This window comes from Macaca thibetana, chromosome 7, assembly GCF_024542745.1.
Source record: "Macaca thibetana thibetana isolate TM-01 chromosome 7, ASM2454274v1, whole genome shotgun sequence".
NCBI lineage: Eukaryota > Metazoa > Chordata > Mammalia > Primates > Cercopithecidae > Macaca > Macaca thibetana.
The window spans coordinates 126,400,262-126,424,894 of NC_065584.1; the positions used below are offsets into that span (position 1 = coordinate 126,400,262).

Genomic DNA, 24,633 nt, shown 5'->3' on the forward strand with positions numbered 1-24,633 from the left:
GCTTCATGATCGAGCCTGTGGCTTGCATGTTCTGTTCTACAGAATTCTCTACCACATCCTCCCATACCTCCTACCCCTCAGTATTCCATGTGGCCTTCAGGACAAGTTCGAGTCTACTGCCACGTGCACCCACCTGCCGTGGAGCCGTGTTCCAGCCACACGCACAGCTCCCTTTCCTCCAAGGGCCCTGAACTCACATCTCTCTCTCTGTTGTTTCACACACTCTTTCTGCTGTCTAGAAGAGAAACCGACAGGAAGGGCAGCCACGGTTATCTCTCCCTTGACTCTGCGCCAGGCAGAGGCTGTGGTAAGAGTGTCATGTCTTCGTCTCACTTTATCTGCACACCGGCCCACAGCACCCTGCCTTGGCTGGCCAGCGAGCTTGCCCATCTCTCCAGCCGGGCTCTCATCAACAACAGCCCTTCGGAAGGACAGACACATAGACCAAAGGAAGGGAACTGAGGGTTCCTGGTCTCTTAGGAAAAAAGCTTCTGTTATTGCCTGTCATTCCTTTTTTTGCATATGTGTGTGTTTTCCTCTCAAATCCTTCTTGTTACCAAAGCCGAGAGGGGAAGTCATTCTTATCTGGACATCTGTAACTGTTCTCTCTCCTTTCCTGGGCAAGCTTCAAAATCCGGTCTTTTGTCTTCAAAGTTCAAAAGTAGATGCGTTTGTACTTCCCTCATTGTGGTCTATTGGTGCCTTTTTCATTTTTTTCTGCACCCCTCTTAGTCACAGCTTGGATGTCCAGGCCCCGTTTCCTAGCTCTGTCGATTCTTCTGAGATATGGGTTGAGGAAACCTTATCCGAAAAGGTTGGGACCGGAAGTGCTTTGCATTTCAGATTTTCTGATTTGGGAATACCTGCATGTATATAATGAGAGAGCTTGGGAATGGGACCCAAGCCTAAACACAAAATTCACTCATGCTTCATAGACACCATCTACAGATGGCCTAAAGGTAATTTTATAGAACATTTAAAATAATTTTGTGCATGAAACAAAGTTTGGATTGTGCCCCGTCACAGGAGGTCAGATGTAGAATTTTCCACTGGTGGCATCACGTCAAAAAGTTTTGGATTTTGGAGCATTTTGGATGTTCAGTTTTCAGTTTAAAGATGTTCAACCTGTAGTGCGTTTGAGCCCCTCAGCTGTGTCAGCAGACCCTTGAAACAGCCTGTTCCTGTTTGTATCACTACTCAGGCGCCTTTTTGATGCTTGAGGCCTAGGGGGACTTAAAGATGTCTGTATATAAATGTTAAAATGGTAATCAGTGATTCTGAGCTTCTGTTATTGCCTGTCATGTCATCTGAAGTGCAGTTAGATCCTCCCGGTTTCATGTACTATTACTGTCTCCAACTTTTACTAGCAGGGCGTTTTCTGTCCTTTTATTTTTCATTGTCTTCTCAGTTCTATTCATTGGTTTATAATGAATAGGCTGGGATTAAGAGGCAAGGGCTTAAACATCAGGAAAAGACACTCTCGAATTTTCATTTGACAGCTGTTGTTCCTGAGAATAAGTCGATCTCTTACAAAATGTAGAGTTTTTTCCTTCTAGAGTTATTTAAATTTTTAAAAGGGAAAAGCTGCACTATTTTTATTACCAAAATCAAGTCTATCGAAGGCTACACAAAACCTCATATTCTCAAGAAACCATAGGAATAAACAGCACCTTGAAAATGCCATGTGCTAAATAGATGGACAAGCATACCAGTTGCTACATTATAATTTTTCAAAGGATGTTACGATTGGAGTCAGAATCCAGAGGCTTGTCCTAAGTAGCTGGGAACACAGTTGTGTTCATGCTAACTCTAGAAATAAATCCTAGATTATGTTTAGGTTCAGCATGGACTCAATAGTATTCTAGGAAACAGCATTTCAGGGGCCAGCATGATAAGAGGTCGAGTGGGAAGGAAAATGCTATGTGCGTGGATAAAGGTGCTCTTTCTTCTCATCGCAGAGTCAAACACCTGGCTACTATGGTCAAGGGCAAAGGATGTTCTGAAGAGTGAACCAACTCAGATTTACCTACACACTTCAAGAAAGCAATTTAGAAAACCGCAGAAATCCAAACATTCTTTCATTGGCTACTAAAATACAAGAAAAGAAATCAAGAAAAGTTTGTAGGACTTTTGGGAAGTTATTACTTGATCAGAGTATTATTATTATAAATATATGAGAACATTTTTATCCTTGCTTGATGAGAATTCAACACTTCATGTCAGCCAGGAAAACTACAGGTTAGTAACTAAACTAACCTAGTCTGTTGTCCTTAAAGATTTTCTGCTAATGGCCAGGTGCGGTGGCTCACGCCTGTAATCCCAGCACTTTGGGAGGCCGAGGCGGGTGGATCACTTGAGGTCAGGAGTTTGAGACCAGCCTGGACAACATCGTGAAACCCCGTCACTTCTAAAAATACAAAAATTAGCTGAGTGTAGTGGTGGGCACCTGTTTTCCCAGCTACTCGGGAGGCTGAGGCAGCAGAGTCGCTTGAACCTGGGAGGCGGAGGCTGCAGTGAGCCGATATCATGCCATTGCACTCCAGGTTGGGTGACAGAGCAAGACTCCGTCTCAAAAAAAAAGGAGAAGACTTTCTGCTAACCGTAATTTGAACTAAGGAACATTTGAGGGGTAAGGAGCTTCCACATGGAGTAGCAGAGTAAAAATTGCTCCAAAATCAATTGCCCTCAAGGGTTTCATTTATACAGTTCCTAAACAGGAGATTTAGATGACATTTACTCCCCTGGAACTCTATGTATTTTTTTTTTTTTTAATAAATAGACATGAGGTCTCACTATGGTGGCCAAGCTGGTCTCGAACTCCTAAACTCAAGTGATCCTCCTGCCTCGGCCTCCCAAAGTGCTGGGATTACAGGCGTGAGCCACCGTGCCCAGCCAGTTACTCAGCTTTTGAGGGTTAATCATCAACTGCACAAAGGCGAAAGGCAGAGCACTGGAGGGCAGCACACCAGTGGCCACCTTTCCTCCTTCCCAGGCATGAGGCCCGTAAAGGAGGCAAAGACCTGCCAGTGAAGTCAGTGGGGGATGCTTTAAACATCTTGTGGGGTCACAATTTGTACCCAGTCTATTATCCCATGTTGACGTTAATTCCTGGCAAAGGTGGGGCTGTGGTCTTACGAAGCTGGTCTTATGAAGCTGGGTGTAGGTGTGAGCCTATGTGAGAATGTGGCACTGTTTGCGATCGTTTGAGCTGAACCTGCTTTACAACACTATGTATTCTTTGGGGTAAATGTGTTGAAAATGTCAGCTGAGTGACTTTCACCACCAGCTGTGCCCCTAACACTGTGTGGCACCGGGCTTGGGAACCACGGCTGTGGCCCGTTGTGCTGTCATCGCTTGTGGCTCTGGGTCCTTCCCCACCTGTTGCTGTGTCCATCAGTGTGGCAGGGACCGCCGACTGGCTAGAACCTATATGCTATTTCTGTGTATAGGATGTGAGTAAGTACATGCCACAGTAAGTCAGACCAGGATATGAGTCAGATCATATTATAAAGTGATACAAAGAACTGATCTTCAAAGCATTTTGGAAGCATTAATCCGTGTGTCAACTCCACTGTAAGGGAGCTACAGTTTGAAAGACACGATTACTAAGCAAAGGAGAGAACTGCAACACACGGGGGAACAGAGTTGGCTAAAGGCCTACCAGTGAGGACAAATGCATATGGTGGCAGTCAAAACCTGGAGGCCTTAAAATTTAGAGGTAAAAAGAAAGAGTTACCAAGACCACATATTTCTCCAGCATATTCAGTCAGAAATGGAGAAGTAGTGAAACATGGGCAGCTCAGAATAGCTGTGGAACATGAGCCTGCTTTATTTTCCTGTTAAAACAAAACATACTATCTGCAGAGCAACCTTTCTGGGGCTAAATTAATGCTCCTAAACAGACTCTTAAAAAAAAATGATTGGCACTGAGGTATAGAGATACACATAAAAAGATGACCGTATACAGCACTAAGCATAAAAAAGTATTAACAATCATGATGTCCACAAATCCGCAAAATGAGCTATATTATGTCCCTTTAATGGAACCCAAGCAGCTATTAAAACAAATGAAATAATCTGAATATACTGGCATGGAATGATGTCCAAGATATACTGTTATGAGGAAAAATCAAGTTGTAGAAAATATGCATGGTAATCCCATTTCTATTAGAAATGTGTTTGCATATGCATAGGAAAAAGTCTCTAAGAAGTGAGAGAAAACCATGAATAATTGTTATCTGTGACAGTGAGTTTTTTTTACATTCTTATTCATTGACTGAATCCTTTGCAACAAACATCCATACTTTTCTAATAGAAAATAAAGCAAACAAGATATTTATGAGAGAAGAATAGCATTAACCTGTTTTTTTTTTTAAAAAATAATTGCAAGTTTCTTGGAGGCCTGGGAAGGGGAAGGGTGGCCTTAATGGCGCTCCATACCTGGCAAGTCCCTGACTGAAACAGTGAAGGCACAGCAGGCGAACCCTAGGAGGCCTTGGCTCAGCGCAGCCCTGAGCTTTCTGCGGGCCACGGAGCAGCAGAGATGGCATTCCCAAAATGCCAAGAGAAAGGAGGGCTTATTGGCCTCGGAATCCCTTTCTTGACCCCTGTCACGGGACCCTCGCTGGCCTATGTAACTGCACTTGTGCTTTGTGAGCTGTGGGGTGTTCACTGCCTGGTTGTAACCTGCGACCGCGACCCCACACAGGCTTCTGCTCAACCTTGGCACACCCGGACTTCTCAGCGTGGTGCTACCGACTTGCTGTTCAAGCGGTTGTGAAGAGTTCTCAGCCAGAAGTGAAGGCAGCGATGCACCTGCTCCATCTCCTCCCTCCCAGCAACCTGCCTTTGTTTCAAGGGGCAGGGTGAGGGAATGACTTGAGCTGCCTCTGGACCTGTGATGGCAGGAACCCATCCTGACCCTCCTGATCAGGCATTTCTTCTCCATAAGTCAACTCTGTCCTCTGGTCTGCCCCTGATGCCCCCTTCCTCCAGGACAGAGGAAGACAGCAGGCCCACTTGTTTTTTTGTTTTTGTTTTTGTTTTTTTTTTTAGACGGAGTTTCGCTCTTTCGCCCAGGCTGGAGTGCAGCGGTGTGATCTCCACTCTCCGCAACCTCAGCCTCCTGGGTTCGGCTCTCCTGCCTCAGCCTCCCAAGTAGCTTGGACTACAGGTGCACGCCACCATGCCCAGCTAATTTTTGTATTTTTAGTAGAGATGGGGTTTCACCATGTTGGCCAGGCTGGTCTCGAACTCCTGACCTCAGCTGATCCACCTGCCTCGGCCTCCCAAAGTGCTGGGATTACAGGCGTGAGCCACCGTGCTCAGCAGACCCATCCGTTTTGACTACAAAGCGCAGGCCTAGAAGCAGCCGTTGCCTCAGCCTTGTCTTGTGAAGGCTGGAGAAGCCCAGATGTCCTCTTCTGCACAAGCATTTTCTAGTCTTCACAGATCCCCTCTGAACGCTTCAGTCTCTCCCCACCCCAGAGCTTCCCTTAGGTAATTCCTACTCCTCCTTCAGATCCTACAGCCAGTGCTGTTTCCTCCAGGAGCCTCTCCCAACAACCCGAGGCCAAGGCAGGTCCCTTCACACCCTGATACCTCCCAGTGTTCACCCCACTCCTCATCTTCATTTACTCATGTGTAACTCAACAAACATCTTCTCACAGAATACAAGCCCCTGGAGGGGCAGAGTCTTTGATGCTATGAACTCCTGGTTGACATCTGGGGTCCCTTCAGCTGCCCAACAGCTGTGCTGGAGGACAGACAGAATACGACAGGGACAGAAATCCTCTGCTCACAGCAGAGAGGGCCTCAGCCAGCACTTGGTGGGGAGGGCGGGGACAGGCACTAACCTCGGCTGATGCGCTGCTTCTCCCCAGAAAGGATGCCGGGGCTGTCGATGATGCTGATGCTCTTCAGGACCTGATTGGGCAGCTGTGAGCACATGAATCTGGAAGAGATGGATCAAAGGAGGGGTCAGAAACTGGACATCGCAGAGTGCTCCAACCATGGGGCTCCTTGGCCTCTCTGGGCTTACTGACATCTGTAAAGGGGGGTCTGAAGGAGACTGACAGAAACTGAGGATGGCTAATGAAGTCATTTGTGAAGTAGGAGCTTGGAGGAGATTGACAGCACCTCCGTCCTGCCACAGAGAACGGATGCTGGCCCATGGGACAGGTATGGGAGGTGCACAGGAACCTGCTGCCACCTGCCACCTGACGCCTTTCTGTTCATTTTGATTTTAGCTAACATTTATTGAACATGTAGGAATCTTACAAATATCCTCTCATTTGATCCTCATATTGACCTCATGAGGTGAAGGAATTATCCTTAACCTAAGAGAGGTTAAGTAATGCTCAGGGTCACTCAGAGCAGTGCCTTAAACCCAGGTCAGCCTGGCGCCAAAGCGATGGGCTTCACCTCTCCTCGCTCCATGCTGGTCCCTGCCCAAGCATCCTGGGCTTCTCCCCCTGGGAATCCCTGCCTTCTTCAGGGTGCACTGCCCCACTGGGCTGGAGAGCCCCAAGCTCCCTGCCTATTCCCTAGCATGACAGCTGGAGGGACTGGGGCCTGTTTCCCCATCTGATGCCCCAGGGACTTAGCCTCCAGCCTGGTGTCCCCTATGGCCTTAGGGCCAGGGAGGGGCAGGCACCTGTGACACCCAACATCCTCCAGGTGCTTAGGAGTCTAGGGGAGCTGGAGAGTCGGTGAGGCGACCAGGTTAGGGGAGGCCCTGGCTGAGCATCTTTAGGCCTCTCTTGTTCCTCACTTGCCTGATACCATCTCCTCCTCCTGATCCTGGTCCCTTCTCCCCGTAGTCACTGCCCTCGCATCCACCCGACAGAAGCAGAGTGGGGAGGAAAAATCTAGCCTGTGGATAAGCAGACCTGGGTTCAAGTTCTGCCCAGCGTTTCCTGATAATCTGCTATGGGACTCTGGGTGAGGGCCTCCTGCTCTGGGTCTCAGGTTCCTCCGTGAAAATGGTGGCTTCCCGACAGGGTCTGGCGATGTCCTTTTAGCTTTCAGACTGAATAACTCTACAAGTGATGGTAGGAAGTGCTTTGTTACTTCCTGGGCACCAGGGCACCAGGGCCTGGGCTGGACCGTTGTGAGGCGCCGTGTATGTTTAAGGCAGAAAGTGTAGAATGCCTCTGCTTTTCCGCTACCATGGATGGCTGACATCTGCGTCTGTGTGGGCAGAAAGCTAAAACCTCAATTCTTCCGTGCGGCGGGGAAGTGGTGGGGATTACTCATAAAGTAAAAATGCTGGGAATGCAGGACAGGGAGGCCTGGCCAGCCTCCACAGCGCACATGTGGACAGCACAGCCCTGGGTAACAGCGGCCAATACTGACATTTCAAAATCACTTTCTCTGAAGGGGCTCAGGACACGATTTTCACACAGTCTTTCCTACATTTTCAAATCGGCCCAGGAAGATATAGGAAAAGATACTGAGATCCTTTTGCAGATGGAAAAGTTGAAGCACAAAGCAGTTATGACATTCTGAGGCCATGCTGCTATGCATGCTGGCTGCAGACCGCAACCTACTATTTCTGATGTCAGTGGGGTGGAACTTAACCCACAAAGTTAAAAACCTCATAACGTTAAAAGTAAAGGGTCAAGTTAGTGGAAGAGAAGCCCCCCCATTTCTACCTGTCTCCAGACACGGGGAGATTTGTGTGAATAAAGCACATGAGGCTCACCAAGCATTCTTTGTAAGTTCACAGAAAAAACCCCACCGTGCCATTATTCAATTCTCTAGAAGTGGGGTAAGAACAGGGCTCTGAGCGCATCTGTGGTGAACCTCGTTTCTCGTCAGGAATGATTGTCTCTCAGTGCCGTCCCATCCTTTCCACCACATGGCCCGAGACATCTGGCAGAGCTGAACACATCACACCTACGTGAAACAATTTTCTGCAAACCATTCCCGTGGAGAGGCTGATCTCTTCCCCAAATCACAAGTTCACACTCAATATCCATTTTTCTAAAACAGCCACCCCCTAGATTCTCAGGTGAGGCTAACAGAGGGATTCAAAATTTGCACACTGTTCACTCCCTGTGTGTAAGGCAACAGCCTTTCCACAGGCCTCCGGACATGACAGCAGAGGCCAGGCATGGCAGCCACAGAGCAAGCCACCGTGAGATGCACTGACATCACCACACGGCATACAAGGGGGCAAAGCGAGGAGCCCAGGAGGGCTGAAAAAGAAAGGACGAGGAGGAGGTGGGTGGGGAGGGGGAGGGAGAGCTTTGGCTGGGCCACCCCAAGAGTGGGCGGCTGGGGTTTTGTGTGCACAGCTGGACTCTGCTCCCTGAAAGACAGTGTCCAGGGGTGAGGGGCAGGCAAGAGAACAGAAAGGAGCATTGAGACCCTGTGGTGGCACGCTCATGCTGCGAGGTGACAACTCCGTACGAATGTGTTCCTACGAAGTTATGCTGGGATCACAAAAAATCCTAATGCTGTTCTAGCAATCGTGCCTCACGCTTCTGCTCTGAGAAAGGGAGGTGCACGGCAAACGTACTTGTTGTGTGTATAAAAGCAGTGCAGTGGCAGTCGTAGCCCAGGAGTGAAGAACCTGGGCTCTGCAGTCAGCACTGCCAAGTTCATGTCCCGACCCCATCAATTCACAGCCATGGGACTTGGCCACGTATGTCATGTGACTCCTCTGCGCCCAGTCTCCTCCTTTATAAGCAGAGGCTCACAGCCCTTCCTGGAAGGTTGCAGTGAGCCTGGAGTTAGTGTGCACGGAAAGTGCTTCAAACAGTGCCTGACACCCAGTAAGACGGCCCTGGCCGGCCTGGCTTATTGAAATGTTTCCAAGCACAGATTTGCTGTCCCAAGATGGATTTCCTACTCCTTCCTGGGGAGATTAACACAAGGAGGATCTGTGCCTTGCCTTCTACATTTCATGTAAAATATGCAGACATGTGCTGGTTCAATCCAGGAGCCTCACACGGCTTTTGTGAGTGGCCTTCACCCAAGGATGACCTGATAAATGTTGTCTTCTGGAGTAAGAGAAGAGGGAGCAACCGAAGATCCTAGGCTGGCACTCCCAACTCCACATCCTCTCCACATCTAAGGAAGGGCCAGGGGTAGCACAGAGGGGGAATAAAGTAATGGTCCGGGCTATGAGGTCTCAGGCAAGCTGCTAGGAGTTCTGCCACACAGTAAAAGGAGAGAGTAAAGCCAGGCATGGTGACTCTCACCTGTAATCCCAGCACTTTGGGAGGCTGAGCGGGGAGGATCTTTTGAACCCAGGAGTCCAAGAACAGCCTGGGCAACATAATGAGACTTTGTCTCTACAAAAAATAAAATTAGCCAGGCATGGTGGCATGCGCCTGTAGTCCCAGATACTCAGGAGGCTGAGGTGGGAGTCCGGCTTGAGCCCAGGAGGTTGGAGCTGCAGTGAGCTTTGATGGTGCCAGTGCACTCCAGCCTGTGCAACAGAGCGAGACCCTATCTCAGTTAAATACATACATACATACATATCTACAGAAGGGGGGGGCAAGGAGATTACTTTAAATTTCCCCCACACTAACATTCCAATTAAATGATTAGCATTTTAAAAACTAGACTTTTAGAAGAACTAGGCAGTACCTTAATACTGATTTTGATTCCTCAACAAAACAGTAATATCTGTAGTCATTATAATAATAAAATAGCACAAACATTTCCTGACCTCTTACTGGGTGTCAGGCACAGTTTCAAGTACTTTCCATGCACATGAACTCCAGCCTTACTGCAGCCTTATAGGTAGGGCTGTGAGCCTCTGCATTTAGAGGAGGAGACTGGGCACAGAGAAGACACACGCCATAACTTGCTGAGAAGTGATGGAGCCGGGACATGAACTTGGCAGTGCTGACTGCAGAGCCCAGGTTCTTCACTCCTGGGCTACTATTACCACGGCTGCTATTACTATTACCACAGCACACACTGGAACCACTGCTGTGTGGCATATCATGCACAGGGCAACATCCTAAAACAAAGGGGTGACGTGCCACAGCCCTGGAACTCGTCCCCAAAGGGGCTTCCTTGTGTGGCTTGCTCTCTACCTAGTGGTGTGGAGTGTCAGGGTGGGGAGCAGGAGGTAGGAGATTTGGGCTCTAGATGTCTCCCTTACTCACTCATTCTGAGACCTTGACCTTGCACGGGTCTCTAAACCTCTCTGAGCAACTCTACCAGTCCTGTGGACTTCCAGGTTTGCCATTAGGTTCAAATGAACCTAAGCTTACAACAGAGAGAGTACAGAATTGTTTCAAAGTACTTCCTTTCACCCCAGCCCACTTTATTGATGAAGGTAAAACCAGAGAGGTAATATAACTTCCTAAATTTGCACGGTAAATAGGACACAACCCACAAAAAGACTTTGACAACTGAACTGTAATAATTCTTATTATATGGTCCTACCACAAATGGCTGATCTTATCTTCCAGGGCCTAGGAGGAATCAGGAACTGAATTTCACATCCAGATCACAGCAAAGCCCCTGGCTGCCCTATTAGATTGAAACTAATTACCATTTTTAAAGGTTAAAGATGGTTTAAGACTGCCAATTTCATATGGTTCAACCTAAATATGTACTTTTATAAATCCCCTCCTGACTGCCACAGGGGAAAGCCCAGTGCAATGGCCCAGCCAGGAAGGTCTGCCTGAGCCCAGGGAGAAAGGCATTTCTGGAATGTCAGGACCAGAAATGTACAGGCAGCTGCCAGTCAAGAACAATGGTTTAGGCTAGGTGCAGCGGCTCATGCTGTAATCCCAGCACTTTGGGAGGCCAAGGCAGGTGGATCACGAGGTCAGCAGTTCAAATCAGCCTGGCTAACATGGTGAAACCCTGTCTCTGTTAAAAATACAAAAATTAGCTGGGTGTGGTGGTGGGTATCTGTAATCATAGCTACTCGGGAGAATGAGGCAGAGAATTGCTTGAACCTGGCAGGCAGAGGTTGCAGTGAGCCAAGATCATGACACTGCACTCCAGCATAGGTGACAGAGCAAGACTCTGTCTCAAAAAAAAAAAGAACAATGGTTTAGTGACCACGGAACCACCACCCAGGGAACTACCACAATCTTTTTATTTTTTAAATTTTTTTTTAGAGACAAGGTCTCTCGCTATGTTGCCCAGGTGGGTCTCAAACTCCTGGGCTCAAGCGATCGGCCTGCCTCGGCCTCCCAAAGCGCTGGGATTATGGCATGAGCCACCGTGGCTGGCCAACAAATCTTGAGGTCAAAGAAGAATGGGGAAAGCTTCAGCAAGGTTATTATAGATAAATGAACCACAACACACATGCACATGACAACCCAGTTATTCCCTCAGATTAAAAAAAAAAAAAACTATTTTGCTGGTGAATCAAGAGTGATTCTTGGCAAGAGCCTGTTATCCTTAATTTCTGCAGCTAAATTGGCTGGGGGAGCAGCACGTGCTTGGACTGATGCTGTGAACTTTAGTAAGTCAGTTCTTAAAAATTCCCAGTGGTACATAGTGACTATGAAATATTCAAAACTTGGCTGGGTGCAGTGTCTCATGCCCGTAATCCCAGCACTCTGGGAGGCCAAGGTGGGTAGATTGCTTGGGCTCAGGATTCAAGACCAGCCTGACCAATATGGCAAAACCTTGTCTCTACAAAAAATATAAAAATTAGCTGGGCATGGTGGCACACGCCTGTAGTCCCAGCAATCGGGAGGCTGAGGTGGGAGGATCGCTGGAGCAGAAGTCGGGGCTGCAGTGAGCTGTGATCGTGCCTCTGCACTCCCGCCTGGGCAACAGAGTGAGACCCTGTGTGTGTGTGTGTGTGTGTGTGTGTGTGTGTGTGTGTGTGTGTGTGTGTATGTATAAAATTCGGCCAGGCACAGTGGCTGAAACCTGTAATCCCAGCACTTTGGGAGGCCGAGGCAGGTGGATCACCTGAGGTCAGGAATTCAAGACCAGCCTTGCCAACATGGTGAAACCCCATCTCTACAAAAATACAAAAAGTAGCCAGTCGTGGTGGTGGACACCTGTAATCCCAGCTACTCGGGAGGCTGAGGCAGGAGAATCACTTCAACCCGGGAGGCGGAGGTTGCAGTGAGCCAAGATTGCGCCACTGCACTCCAGTCTGGGCGACAAGAGTGAAATTCCGTCTCAAAAAAAAAAAAGAAATCAAAACTCAAAAGCTAAACTGAGTAAGCCTCACTTAATTACAAACACAGAAGTAACAAATGGAGTACAAGCCCAGTAAGACACCTGTGTGTTTTATGATGGGGGAATCACCGTTCAAACACCAGACAGGGGTTATCATCACCATCACCAGGCCCAGATAAAATGACTGAGACCTGGAAGGGCTGTTCACACTCCTTCAGCTCAAAAGGAAGTTTCAAGTTATTTTTCACAGAAAACGTGACTTTTTCACAGAAAAATAACTTTTTTCACAGAAAGAAACAGAGGCAATGACGAAGTACATGAGATTAAGAATTTCTTCTGTGGAAGACAACAATTTAAAATAATACTAGATCCCAGACTAAAAATGTCTGTAGCTAGCTGAATTTGAAAATACATACATTACCATTTTTTAGAAAAGGAGACTGAGAAATAACATAACATCTTATTCAAAAGCAGACTGCAGGGGGAAATGTCAGACCCCAGTGAATGCCTGGCACTTCTTGGACTGACCCGAGTACCCTGGCATCTCGGAGGATCCAGTGCTCTGGGTGCCCTTGGCTGTCTCCTCCTCTGTGGGGGGCAACTGCCTCCTGATAGCAACCTCTGGAACGTCAACAAGCACCTTCCCAGAGCAGCTCCCAGACGGCCGCTGAGGAATTCGTCCTGAGTGCAGCAGTCTGTTAGAGTTTCAGAATGTCCCACTACAGCCATTTCCATAGAACTCTTTGTGTTCTACACTAAACTCCTTTTATTGTTCAAGTATGGAATTTCTCTAATATACACCTTTTTAGGAATTTATATTCATTTCTCAGAAATGCACCATAGACCCCCTTGTCACTCCTTAGACGCCAGCCTGGGAGGCTGACTCAGGCTCTGCTGCTTTGCTTAATGGTGGAGGGTGTTGTCCCTGGGGGCAGATGCCCAAGCCAGCACTCCTTAAGGAGAAGGCCAGGTAATGACAACCTGTCACCTGTCACCTGTCGCAGGGAGATTCTGGTGTGGCTGCCTGGGGGAGAAAGTTCTCCACAGAAAACAAGCAATTTTCTTTACTTGGTGTTACATTTTGACCTAGTTCCCAGGGAAGTATGCTATGTGAAAAGAGGTTTGCCTCTAGTGCTAACCCTGTGCTGTTCCCAGAGGGAAGCTATAATTATGTACACACATTTGAACGCCCTAACTAATTGACTCTTTCTTGAATAACTGCTGTGTGGCGCTGTCCTGTGGATACTACTTAATCAGGCTGTTTACTCTCAGGTAGCTGAGTTCACATGAGGCATGTCCCTTACATGTGAGCCTGACACACACTTGGTAGAAGGACAGAAACTCCTCTTGGCTGGTGCTGAGCAGAGGTGTGGGGTGGAGGACAGGGGAGAAGGGGAACCTGGATTCCGATCCCCTCTCTGTCTCTCCCTGATGGCCTCTCCCTGAGCAAGTCATGTCTTTGCTTTCTGCTTTCTCATTTGTAGACTGGCCACAGTATTGTCTGTTATCAACCTCAAAAGAATAATGTACATGAAATGATGTAAGTGATGACTGGGGACATAATCACTGCCATCTTCATCATCATTACCGGAGGGCTATATTAGGGACAGCCTTACGAGTTAAATAGGGGGCACTGGGCAGTGATTCCCAGTCCAAACATCGTACTGTTCATTGGCCAGCCTGGGTTTCAATCCCAGCACTGATCTTACTGGTGAAGTGACCCCCTGGAAATTAAAGTAACCTCTTTATGCCTCGATTCCTCCCCCTCCATTGAGGATAACAGTAGCACCATGTCACAGGGGTTCTGTGCGGATTTAAAGCTAATATACAAGTCTACAACAGAACCTGACACATAAATGCCATATAATTATTTGCTATTATTTTTCTATGTGTTATTCTGAATTCAATTGACACTTGCTTTTATTATAAGACATGAATTATTTTCAGCAAGTTTTAAATTCTGAGACATGAGCTTTGCCATTCAAAATCATTCCTGAACACTTCTTTTCTGTACTCAAATTTTTTTTTTTTTTGTTAGGAAAGTAAATCATTTGCCAAAATAAAACAAGCCAATAATCACTCTTCCTGGTTTCTCCCTTGTGAATACAGACGTCACAAAGTGGGAATCTGAAAAAAGTGGCAGCTTATTTCATTAAGCCTTTGTTGGGCAAAAAGAGCCTCAGACAAAGGGCAGTGGCAGTGAAACCAGAGGACCCCAGGGAAGCCTTCCACAGAGATAGACCCTGTGCCTTGAACTTTCTGGGGCCTCCCCTTCTGGTCTACTTCCCCTCCACCCTGGGCCACTCTGTCCTGAGAGATCTGGAGAGTTGACCCTCTGGGGTTCTCCCGCCCAGGGCTCAACCTCCTGTCCCACAGTGAGACACTCTGGTGCCACCCAAGGCAGCTCTGGAGTTGAAGAGTAAACTCCTCCTAGAAAAGTCAGCCCTGCAGGTTGGAAAAAATCACCTGGACAGTGTTCCTATCACCATCAGTAATAAGACGGAACTTCTCTGGGACTCCTTCCATATCACCTGCACATTTCTGTTCATCCCATTGCCAGGCTTCCTGGATACTTTCTTTGATTTGCAATAGGAGCATCAAAAAGCCCCTAAAGGAGACTTCAGCTCCCCGGAGAGTTCCAACTTCCACAGAAGGCACCTGCGGAGGGGCCTGGGGGGCCCTCGGCCAAGCCAGTGCACAGCATCCAGCACATCATTCATTCCTCAGCCACGTGAATGGTGCCCCTGGAGCTGCACGATGAGGTGCTTCAGCCTTTGGGAGGACAGCAGCCAGCTGGGAGGATCCGTTCCTATTTTTAAAAACTTCTAGAAAGGAGATGTGGTCTGTCAGCTCTAATCCTACTTCCTCTCCCTAAAGAGGCTTGGATGACCCTCCCTAGCTCTGTGCCCCCTACAACCCACTCCCCCAAATCAGTCACACGAAAGCTAGACCCAGGAAAGAGGGAAATGGAGGGGTGGGAGGGGGATGATAGGAAAAAAGAGAAAAGCATTACCTAAAGGCTAGGGATAGCAAATAGGAGGTGCAGGAGGGAGGAAGGCAGGCAGATCCAGTGGGAAAGGGCAGAGCTGCAGCCAGGGGCACCAGCCGGCCTGTCCTCCCCACCCCCAGCAGCCCTCAGTTCCACTGGGAACTCTAATGAAAGGTTATGGGAGGAGTACAAATAAAACACATCTCCAAGTAAGGTAGAACCTCAGCGATCCCACAACTTTACATCTATAAAATAATGACCACGTAGGCTGGGTGCGGTGGCTCACACCTATAATCCCAGCACTTTGGGAAGCCAAGGTGGGTGGATCACCTGAGGTCAGGAATTTGAGACCAGCCTGGCCAACATGGTGAAACCCCGTCTCTACTAAAAATACGAAAATTAGCTGGGTGTGGTGGTGCGTGCCTGTAATCCCAGCTACTCGGGAGGCTGAGGCAGGAGAATTGCTTGAACCCAGGAGGCGGAGGTTGCAGTGAGCCGAGATCGTGCCACTGCACTCCAGCCTGGGAGACAGAGTGAAAAAAAAAAAAAAAAAGACCACGTAAGAAAATCAGCTTTCCATGTTTTTCACTCTGTTTCCCTGGCCCTGCTCTGATAAATAAGGAAACAGCTCACAGCTGGGAGTGAGAAGCAAAAGGGTCAGCCAGGGAGGTGGGGGGGACCTGTCCTGGAGTCAGCAGATAAAACCCAAGTGTCAGGTGAAGCTTAGGGGTCCTCTGGGCTAAGCTCTCTGACTGCAGAAGCCCAGCGCACCATGCCTGAGAGATGTCCGTCTCGCCAGCGCTTAACATTGCCGGTGACAGGGAGCTCACTGCCTCACAAGGCAGCCTAATCCATTTCTGTGCAGCTCAAATCCTTAGAAATTTTTTCCTTATACTGTATAGCCTTTTTATTTTTTAACTTTTTAAAATTTTTGCAGAGACAGGGTCACACTTTGTTGTCCAAGCTGGTCTCAAACTCCTGGCTTCGAACAATCCTTTCACCTCGGTCTCCCAAAGTGCTGGATTACAGGCACGAGCCATGCACCTGGCCCTGTGCAGCCTTATAATGTCCAATCCTGGGCATTAGCTCTACCCTCTCAAGTTACCCAGAATAGGCATAAATGATCATTTCCTATGATAGTCTTTCAAATATCTTAATATGATAAACATATTTTCTATGACTTCTAGAGTAGACAGTCTCTGTTCTTCTGTTTTTGAACCTTTATATGTAACTGGCAATAATTCAAAGAACAGGTTTAAACAGCCTGACCGAAGATGGCAGCTTGCTGGTTCTTACCGATTCAGGAAAGCGTTTCCAAAGCGACTGAGCTTTCTAAACGGCTTTTTGGGGTCCACGACTAAAGCATTCCCTGGGGTGCTGCCCTCAGTCTCTCCATACATCACAGCGATGAAGGAGTCAGTGGTGGGCTCCGGACCAATCCTCATGCCTGGGAAATCCTGCTCCAGTAGGTATCTGGGAGAGGGAAGAAGAAGAGAAAGCTTAGCATCTTGTCACAAAGTAAGAGGCCAGAAAGCTGCCTGTGATTACCATTTTTTTTACATAATCATTTAAAAATGTAGAAACATAACCCCCAAGAAAAGCACAGTGATCCTCATTTGCATTTCTGTTGATGCAACAGACGCTACCCCAAGAGAAGTGTAGCGCGCTGGCTCCTGGGCGGATTCCTGGAAGCTCTGTTCAGGCGCACATCCCTTAGGGGAGCCTCCCTGATCTGCATGTGGGGATACCTCTTCTGTGGTCCCTGGGTGCCCTGTGCCTGCTGCCAGTGTGGTGCTCAGCATGTGTACTACAATGACTTGTTTATGGGCCCTGCAAGGTGTCTGAAGTGATGAGAGCAGACCCATGTCCCAACCATGCCAGGAGGGTGATCTTTGCCTTATAAGCCTTGAAGGGGCTCAAGGGAAAAAACCTGCATGGCCTTCTGCAGCTCCCCATTCCTGCGACTAACAATCTATTTGGTCCTAAACTATTTCTTTGTTTCTAAAAAGTTCTGAATGATTCCAATGTAAGCCCACAATCTGTGACTATTTCCAGGGAGAGAAAGTGCTGAATTCTATCAAATGCCAAACACAATTTTCCCACCTTTAAAAGAATGAGAAATTAAGCCACCGTTTAGAACTACGTTTTCTATGGAAATAAAATTGATTTTTTTTTTTTTTTTGAGACAGGGTCTTGCTCTGTTGCCCAGGCTGGCTGGAGTGCAGTGCTGCAATCTCAGCTCACTGCTGCCTTAACCTCCTGGGCTCCAACAATCCTCCTACCTCAGCCTCCCAAGTACCGGGGACTACAGACACACACCACCATGCCTAGCTAACTTTTTGTAGAAATAAGGTTTCACCATGTTGCCCAGGCTGGTCTTGAACGCCTGGGCTCAAGCCATCCACTCACCTCGGCCTCCCAAAGTGGTGGGATTACAGGCATGAGCCATCACGCCTGGCCTAAAACTGAAATTGTTTAGCAACCTTACCGGGCTATATTCTACACCTTTAATTGATGTCACTGCTAGTTTTAACTTCAAAGTTTCTTTGTTCCTGTGAAGTTGTGGCACCCCAGAATAGATACACCATTAAAATATGTCTCCTAAATTTAGAGTAAATCTATCTGATGATATACTTTATCTCTAAATTTAGAGAAAGAATCTGCTAATAGCAGACGGCATTTACTGGTGCTCGCTATAATCTTGGTGCAGCACCGAGCCTTCTATATCGTTTCACTTCACGCTGTGAGGTGGATGATGACATTATCCGCGTTTTATTTACAGGTGGGAAAATGGGGTATCAGAGAGGCCAAGCGGCTTGCCCAAGGTCACACCGTGGATGTTCGAGTGGAAATGGAATGCAAGCAGTCGGACTCCAGAGCTTCCACTGTCTTCAGAAATGGCCTTGAGTTACTGGTTTGCTCAGGGGTGAAAAGCAAAGCAAAGTTCAGGGCCTCATCCCAGGGTGTAGCACTGGGCATGAGGCATGAGGATCCCCATTTCCTCTCTGGTGAGGGGAAGAGCTCTGCACACAGTCCCCCTGCACGGTCCTCCGGCCACCCTGACAACAAGGGCCAGCTCTCCCTACTCGCCCTGGAGGAAAGCTGGGCTCAGGAGGTGCTACCGTTTCAAAATGTGTTCAGATATAACTTTTCAAATATCTTCAAAAGTTTCTCAATCAAAACCTTTGTGTCCCTAACAGCCTAGAAATATTCATGTTGATCAGTTCGTACACATTCCACACAAATCTGAGCAATACCGGTAAAAGTTACTGAGAGGGATGGCCCACTCTGTGAAACTCCAGCCTCTGTGGAGCATATCCAGAGCGTGTGGACTCCACATACGCACGTGAATGTGGAATTTAGGTTTCACAGCCCCTCTGGGATCTCATGTGTGAAGTCATTCAGCAGCGAGGCTGGAATTCAAAGCCAGATCACACTCTTGCCTCCCCTCACGTCCAGTTGGATTTTTATGCCCTGTGGCCTGGATGAGGCCATGTCTGGAGGCTGGTAAGAGGGACCGAGGGAGGGGAGACTGCTAGGGAGGGAGGGGCTTGGGAGAACAGCAGCCAGTGTCGCCAGGCTCCCCGCAGCACACACAGTTCGCAATTCACGAAAATGTGAGGTGCGGGAGTGGGTTTGAAGCTTGACAGGCACTTTGCTCCAGAATCAGTGCTAACAGCAACGGTGGGCTGGCCAAGACAGCCCACAAAAGGTCATGCACACCGATAAAAGGGATGAACCAGACGGGAACTGAAGCGTGTGCTTTTCAGGGAAGAGCTCGGTGTGGAGCTCCACCTTGGGTGGCTCGCGGCAACACGGGCCCTTCTCGGCACCTTCACCAAGCCCGGCCAGGAGGAGGCCCTCCAGATTCCAGGCCAGGGAGGTGAGCATGCGGATACCGTATTTAAGCAGTGAGTCCCCAGCTGGACAATCACTCACACAGCACAGGTGCTGAAGTCAGACATCACTGTCGAGAAGCGCCTGAATTACTTTCTGATGTTTCATTTCTATACTGGTACAGCAAATCCCACTACTTTTGAAATAACAGGAGTTTCAAGGAAAAATATAAATGAAAAAAATTGTTTAAAGAAGAGCAGATGTTTCCTAAGTAAGAAACTCCTAAACCAGAGTTTCCTAAGTAGCGACCCTATCGGACAGAACTTTAACAACAAATTATTTCTAAACTGTGCTTCAAATGTGAAATAATTTGAAGTTGAAGGTGTCCCCCTTTGACTGTGACCTTGGTAAATCAATCTCTGGATCTCAGACACAGAGGAAGAACTAGAATTAGGAAGAATTACTGTTACAAAGCTTGCTTGCATTATCAACTTGTTTGGTGATACTTTCTCCCACAGATAATACAAAGTTAACATTCTACGTTCAATTTCACTATCAAAGAAATACCAGTAAAGACACAGCATATTAACACATTTTTAAAAACTCAGAATCATCAATGCTGGCAAGGGTCCTGTGAGATAAACACCCTTATATATGTTGGTGGGGGAATAAGTTGGTCTAACTTCGCTAAAATGCAATTTGACACTATATGTTAGAAGCCTTTAAAATAGGGGTCTTGCTGGGAGCGGTGGCTCGTGCCTGTAATCCCAGCATTTTGGGAGGCTGCAGTACCAGGATCACTTGGCATAGGAGTTCGACACTAGCCTGGGCAACATGGAGAAACCCCATCTCTACAAAACATACAAAAATTAGCCAGGTGTGGTGGCATGTACCTACAGTCCCAGCTACTTAATAGGTTGGGGTGGGAGAATCGTTTGAGCCCAGGGAGGTCGAAGCTGCAGTGAGCTGTGATCATATCACTGTACTCCAGCCTAGGTGACAGAGTGAAACCCTGTCTCTAAATAAATAAGTAAAAACTAAACTCAAATGGGGGTCTTGCGGAGTTGACCTCTAACATCTCGTGCTGGTGTTATTTGAGGGCTTGTTCCCCCCCCCCTCTTGGGCTGTCATTTCCTGCAGGGCATGGTCTATATACTCAGTACTTTGGAAACCTGGAGTCTGGTAGGAATGATTTGATTCAGGCTCTTATCTCTACAAGCGACAAGACTGAGGGTTAGCGCAGGAACATGGCTTGTTGCTGGTCAGACTCACAGGGTGGCCACACAGGACCCAGTACCTGCAGTCCCTTTCTCCTGGCCCCAGGCTTCTGCTCTTACATCAGGCACAGCACCATCACCCTGGGGTCCCACACTGTCCCCAGCTCCCTGGTGTTCTAAGCAGGACCCAGCAGATCCCTGAGTTGACATATGACACTCTAAGCTGATTGCCCTGAAGAAGATTTTTCACTGGGGGACTGCAGAAACTCAGATTCATTTATGTCACACTACTGGCTAGGCAGGTACGTGTCAGTGCAGGGAGGGAACTTGGAACAACCAAGACACCAAGTATCTGACATGGAGAAAGGGAGAATGAAGTGATGGATCCACATACAGCAAGCTGGAAGGGAAGAGTCTGAGCTGATGCTGAGGTGCGATGCGCATAAATGGGTCAATCACACAGCCACACGGGACAGCCTGATCAACTGTGTTAGACATTTCTCACGGCGGGAGTGCCTCAGAGGCTTTCTCAAAGCTACGAGTTTCAGAGACTCCAGTGTTATCTGCAATAACAACAATTCAAAGGAACAAGAGGACACAGGAAGACCACTGTGATTCAGCGCTGATTAGCCCCTCCACAGGCATCCTGTGCTTTGGAACTTGATTTTTGTCCTTGGCTCCACTTTGCTCCCCCTTTCCTGTGTTCTCGGAGAGGCCTGCCAATTCCAGCAGTGATTGCTCCAAGGTTCTCGAGCCAAGCCATCCACATAAAAAGGTACAGACATTTGGATTCCAAGCAGCTGGGCGGAAGGGATGATGGGGTGGATGGGAGACCTGACATCCCCTTATCTTGGTCCGATGAGGTCCCCAGTTCAGACTCATCCAAGTGGCTCTGGGGCACCCTGGCTGGCAGCACTCAGCCTAAGCTCACAGAGCTACTTTGATGCAAGAGTATATACGGATGGTGTCTTCTTTTTTTCATTGCTTAGGCTAGATTTTTTTTTTTTTTTAACTTCATAGAAGTGAATGTCATTTATGACAAGGGGAAGAAAAAAACTCTCAAGATATTGAAAACAGAGATGGACTCTCAACATGTCCAAGCACCATCTTCTCAACGATGTGCTTAAGAATGAATAAAAACCAAACAAATCTAAGTAGCACAATATCCAAACTTTCATTCCCCTGGATATTCATCCTGCATTATCTGGATTTTGACTGTTGCAGTGGTGCCTGGAGTAGTGGGCAAACACTACACTTTAAAGAAATATACCTAATGTTTGACGACTCGTTATGTGCTAAAGTCTTTAGGTGAATAGTCTCATTTCATCCTAACTACCTTATGGGCAGGTACTATTTCTATCCCTATTTTATAGATGAGGAAACTAAGGCTCAAATGGGTTAAGTGGTTTATTAAGAGGAAGGATTTCTTACTAGTCCTATGAGGACACCACCCACCCTAAATCAGAGCCTGAGAGGCCAACGGGTTCCACTGGGAATGTTTACAGGAATGTGTCCTGTGAATCATAACAAATACACAAATGTAAGATTTTAAAAATAAAACGGCACATATATTTTGAGTGTTGTATGAGCATTATTTTTAAATTCTCAAGCCAAATCTAAAGAAATGGTTTGTGTGGGCTGGGTACCGTGGATCACGCCTGTTATCCCAGCACTTTGGGAGGCCGAGGCTGGCGGATCACAATGTCAGGAGATCGAGACCATCCTGGTTAACAAGGTGAAACCCCGTCTCTACTAAAAATACAAAAATAAAATTAGCCGGGTGTGGTGGCAGGCGCCTGTAGTCCCAGCTACTTGAGAGGCTGAGGCAGGAGAATGGTGTGAACCCGGGAGGCAGAGCTTGCAGTGAGCCGAGATCATGCCACTACACTCCAGCCTGGGCGACAGAGCAAGACTCCGTCTCAAAAAAAAAAAAAAAAAAAAAAAAAAATGGTTTGTGTGATGATAAACGGGATCTTAAAATATGTTTGTGCATACCTTGGCATCTGTGCATGGAGTTTGGGGGTTCAATTCATTGCTATTGCCTGAAACATTTTTAAAATAAGTGTTGGAAAGTTTCATGTAATGTATTTTTCTTGATAATACTTACTCGATCCACTATTTCACTAGGAGGGGGATGAAAAGGAAGGGTTAGTCCTTCTACTCTGATTTGATTTGAGCCTGGAAAGATGTTTTAAGAGCAGTTTCTGGCCGGGCGCGGTGGCTCACACTTGTAATCCCAGCACTTTGAGAGGCCGAGGCAGGCGGATCACCTGAGGTCAGGAGTTCGAAGCCACCCTGGCCAACATGGTGAAACCCCATCTCTACTAAAAACACAAAAATTAGTCGGGCATGGTGGTGTGTGCCTGTAATCCTAGCTACTTGGGAGGATGAGGCAGAAGAATCGCTTGAACCTGGGAGGCGGAGGTTGCAGTGAGCCAAAATCACACCACTGCATTCCAGACTGGGTGACAAAGTGAGACTCCATCTTAAAAAAAAGAAAAAAGAAAAAAGAGCAGTTTCTATTGTTCAGTCTATCCTCGTGTTTCACACCAGGAAAAGAAGTGGGAGAATCAAGAATTTATTACTTCCAAAGTCTTATAAGATAGGCCAAGAAATATAAATATTTCCTAGCAAAACAGTACAACCTGCACTACCACTGCTTCTAGATAACAAATGACAGGTTACTCTGAAACCGTACTGCACAGTTTATCATGCATTTCACACATTCAGCTTATTTCATCCTCACTTCCATGGGAGCAGGTATTTTTATCCCTAGTTTATAGAGGAGAAAACTGCTTATGGCAAGTTAAGTAGCTTACAGGGGACCACAATTATACAGGGTAATGACTACTTTTAACATTTGGATGTATTTCCATACTGTCATTTTTCAGTAAATGTAATTTTCCTTTATAAAAGATTAAACAATTTTGCATCCTGATTTTTCACCATTAGTTTTTCCTCATACCATTAAAAATTCTTTGAAGACATGATTTTTAATGGCTGCATCCTATTCTAAGTTGAATATGTATCAATTTATTTTGTCATTTTCTAACTGTTAGGCATTTAAATAGCTTCCCATTTTTTGTTGTTATAAATAATGCTGAGATAAACATCCCTGAACAAACATCTCATCTACTTAAAAAAGTCTCCTTTGAATTACTGAAAAATTAAGTTAGGCTGATCTTCACTTACTTTTTTTTTTTTTTTGAGACAGAGTCTTGCTCTGTGACCCAGGCTGGAATGCAGTGGCATGATCTTGGCTCACTGCAACCTCTGCCTCCTGTGTTCAAGCGATTCTCCTGCCTCAGCCTCCCGAGTAGCTGGGATTACAGGTGTCATACTGGGCTAATTTTTGTATTTTTAGTAGAGATGGGGTTTCACCATGTTGTCCAGGCTGGTCTCAAACTCCTGACCTCAGGTGATCTGCCCGCTTCAGCCTTCCAAAGTGCTAGGATTACAGATGTGAACCACCACGCCAGCCTCACTTACATTTTAAATGTGGAAACTAAGTTTTATTTTCATTTTTCCTTTAGTTAAATCATTGACATATTATCACCAGGACTGTTTGTTCAGATGATGTCACCTTTGAAACTGCTGTGCCTACTAAGGGAATGGACATTAGGTCATTGAACCAAGAAACTGGAATTTGTTGGGTAAAACCTTTCGCATCTCAGGTGATTTTTCCAGCAATGGATGGGATTTGTACTCCTCAGGGCTGAGATGTGCTTGAAAGCACACTGCTATCTACCTACTGCCATTACCTGTAAGTTGCTCCACTCCACCTTCCATGCTGTTTTGGGGGGAGGGGGAAAGAAAGGGAAGGGAGGTTTACTGGAATCGAATCAGTTTCTTACAGTCCTATTTGTTCTTCCAGTCTTTCACTCATGTAATGAATATTTGTTGAGTGTTTTTGATGTTGTGACTTGTAATTTAGGAATCTGACAACAGACTAGGTTGTAAACTCTTTGATCTGGGAGCACTGTAAATTATCATGAGAAGGTTATGGAACACAGCATATCCCAAAGTTACTTGACTATGGAACCCTTTTATTTTCTTTGAACACTTATGAATAATCTCCCACAATTGCATTCCACAGAACATAGGTTAAAGGAAAAGGCTAAAAGGCATCTAACAAACTCCATATCCATTTAATTTTTGTCTCCAAATACAATCATTTAAATGAAATCCTTTCAAAACTAGTAATAGATAATTTCTTAATGCAATTAATTTATAGATAAGAAGCCACCAGCTGACATGATCTCTTAAGGTGAAATAACAAAGGCAATACCATTAAGATTAGAAGCTTGATATGAATGCCTACTTCCTGGTATTATGAAATATGGAACAGAAGGGGGGACAAAGTAATCATGAAGGTAACTGACACAGTTATCGATCTAGAAAACCTGAGAATCTACTGACAAGCTGTCAGAATAACTTCTTGAGTCAAATGACCAGATATAAAACAAAAAT

At 46.7% G+C, this 24,633-nt stretch overlaps 1 protein-coding gene across 1 annotated transcript in view; it reads right to left on the reverse strand.

Moving 5' to 3' along the window:
• EHD4 (EH domain containing 4) overlaps positions 1-24,633 on the reverse strand; it is a 74,229-nt gene that overhangs the window by 39,921 nt on the left and 9,675 nt on the right. Inside the window, exons 2-3 of the mRNA XM_050799504.1 lie at positions 16,406-16,582; positions 5,856-5,953 (exon numbers count right to left, since the gene is read on the reverse strand). Of these exons, the coding sequence (XP_050655461.1) occupies positions 5,856-5,953; positions 16,406-16,582 (275 nt within the window). The remainder of the gene's footprint in view (positions 1-5,855; positions 5,954-16,405; positions 16,583-24,633) is intronic.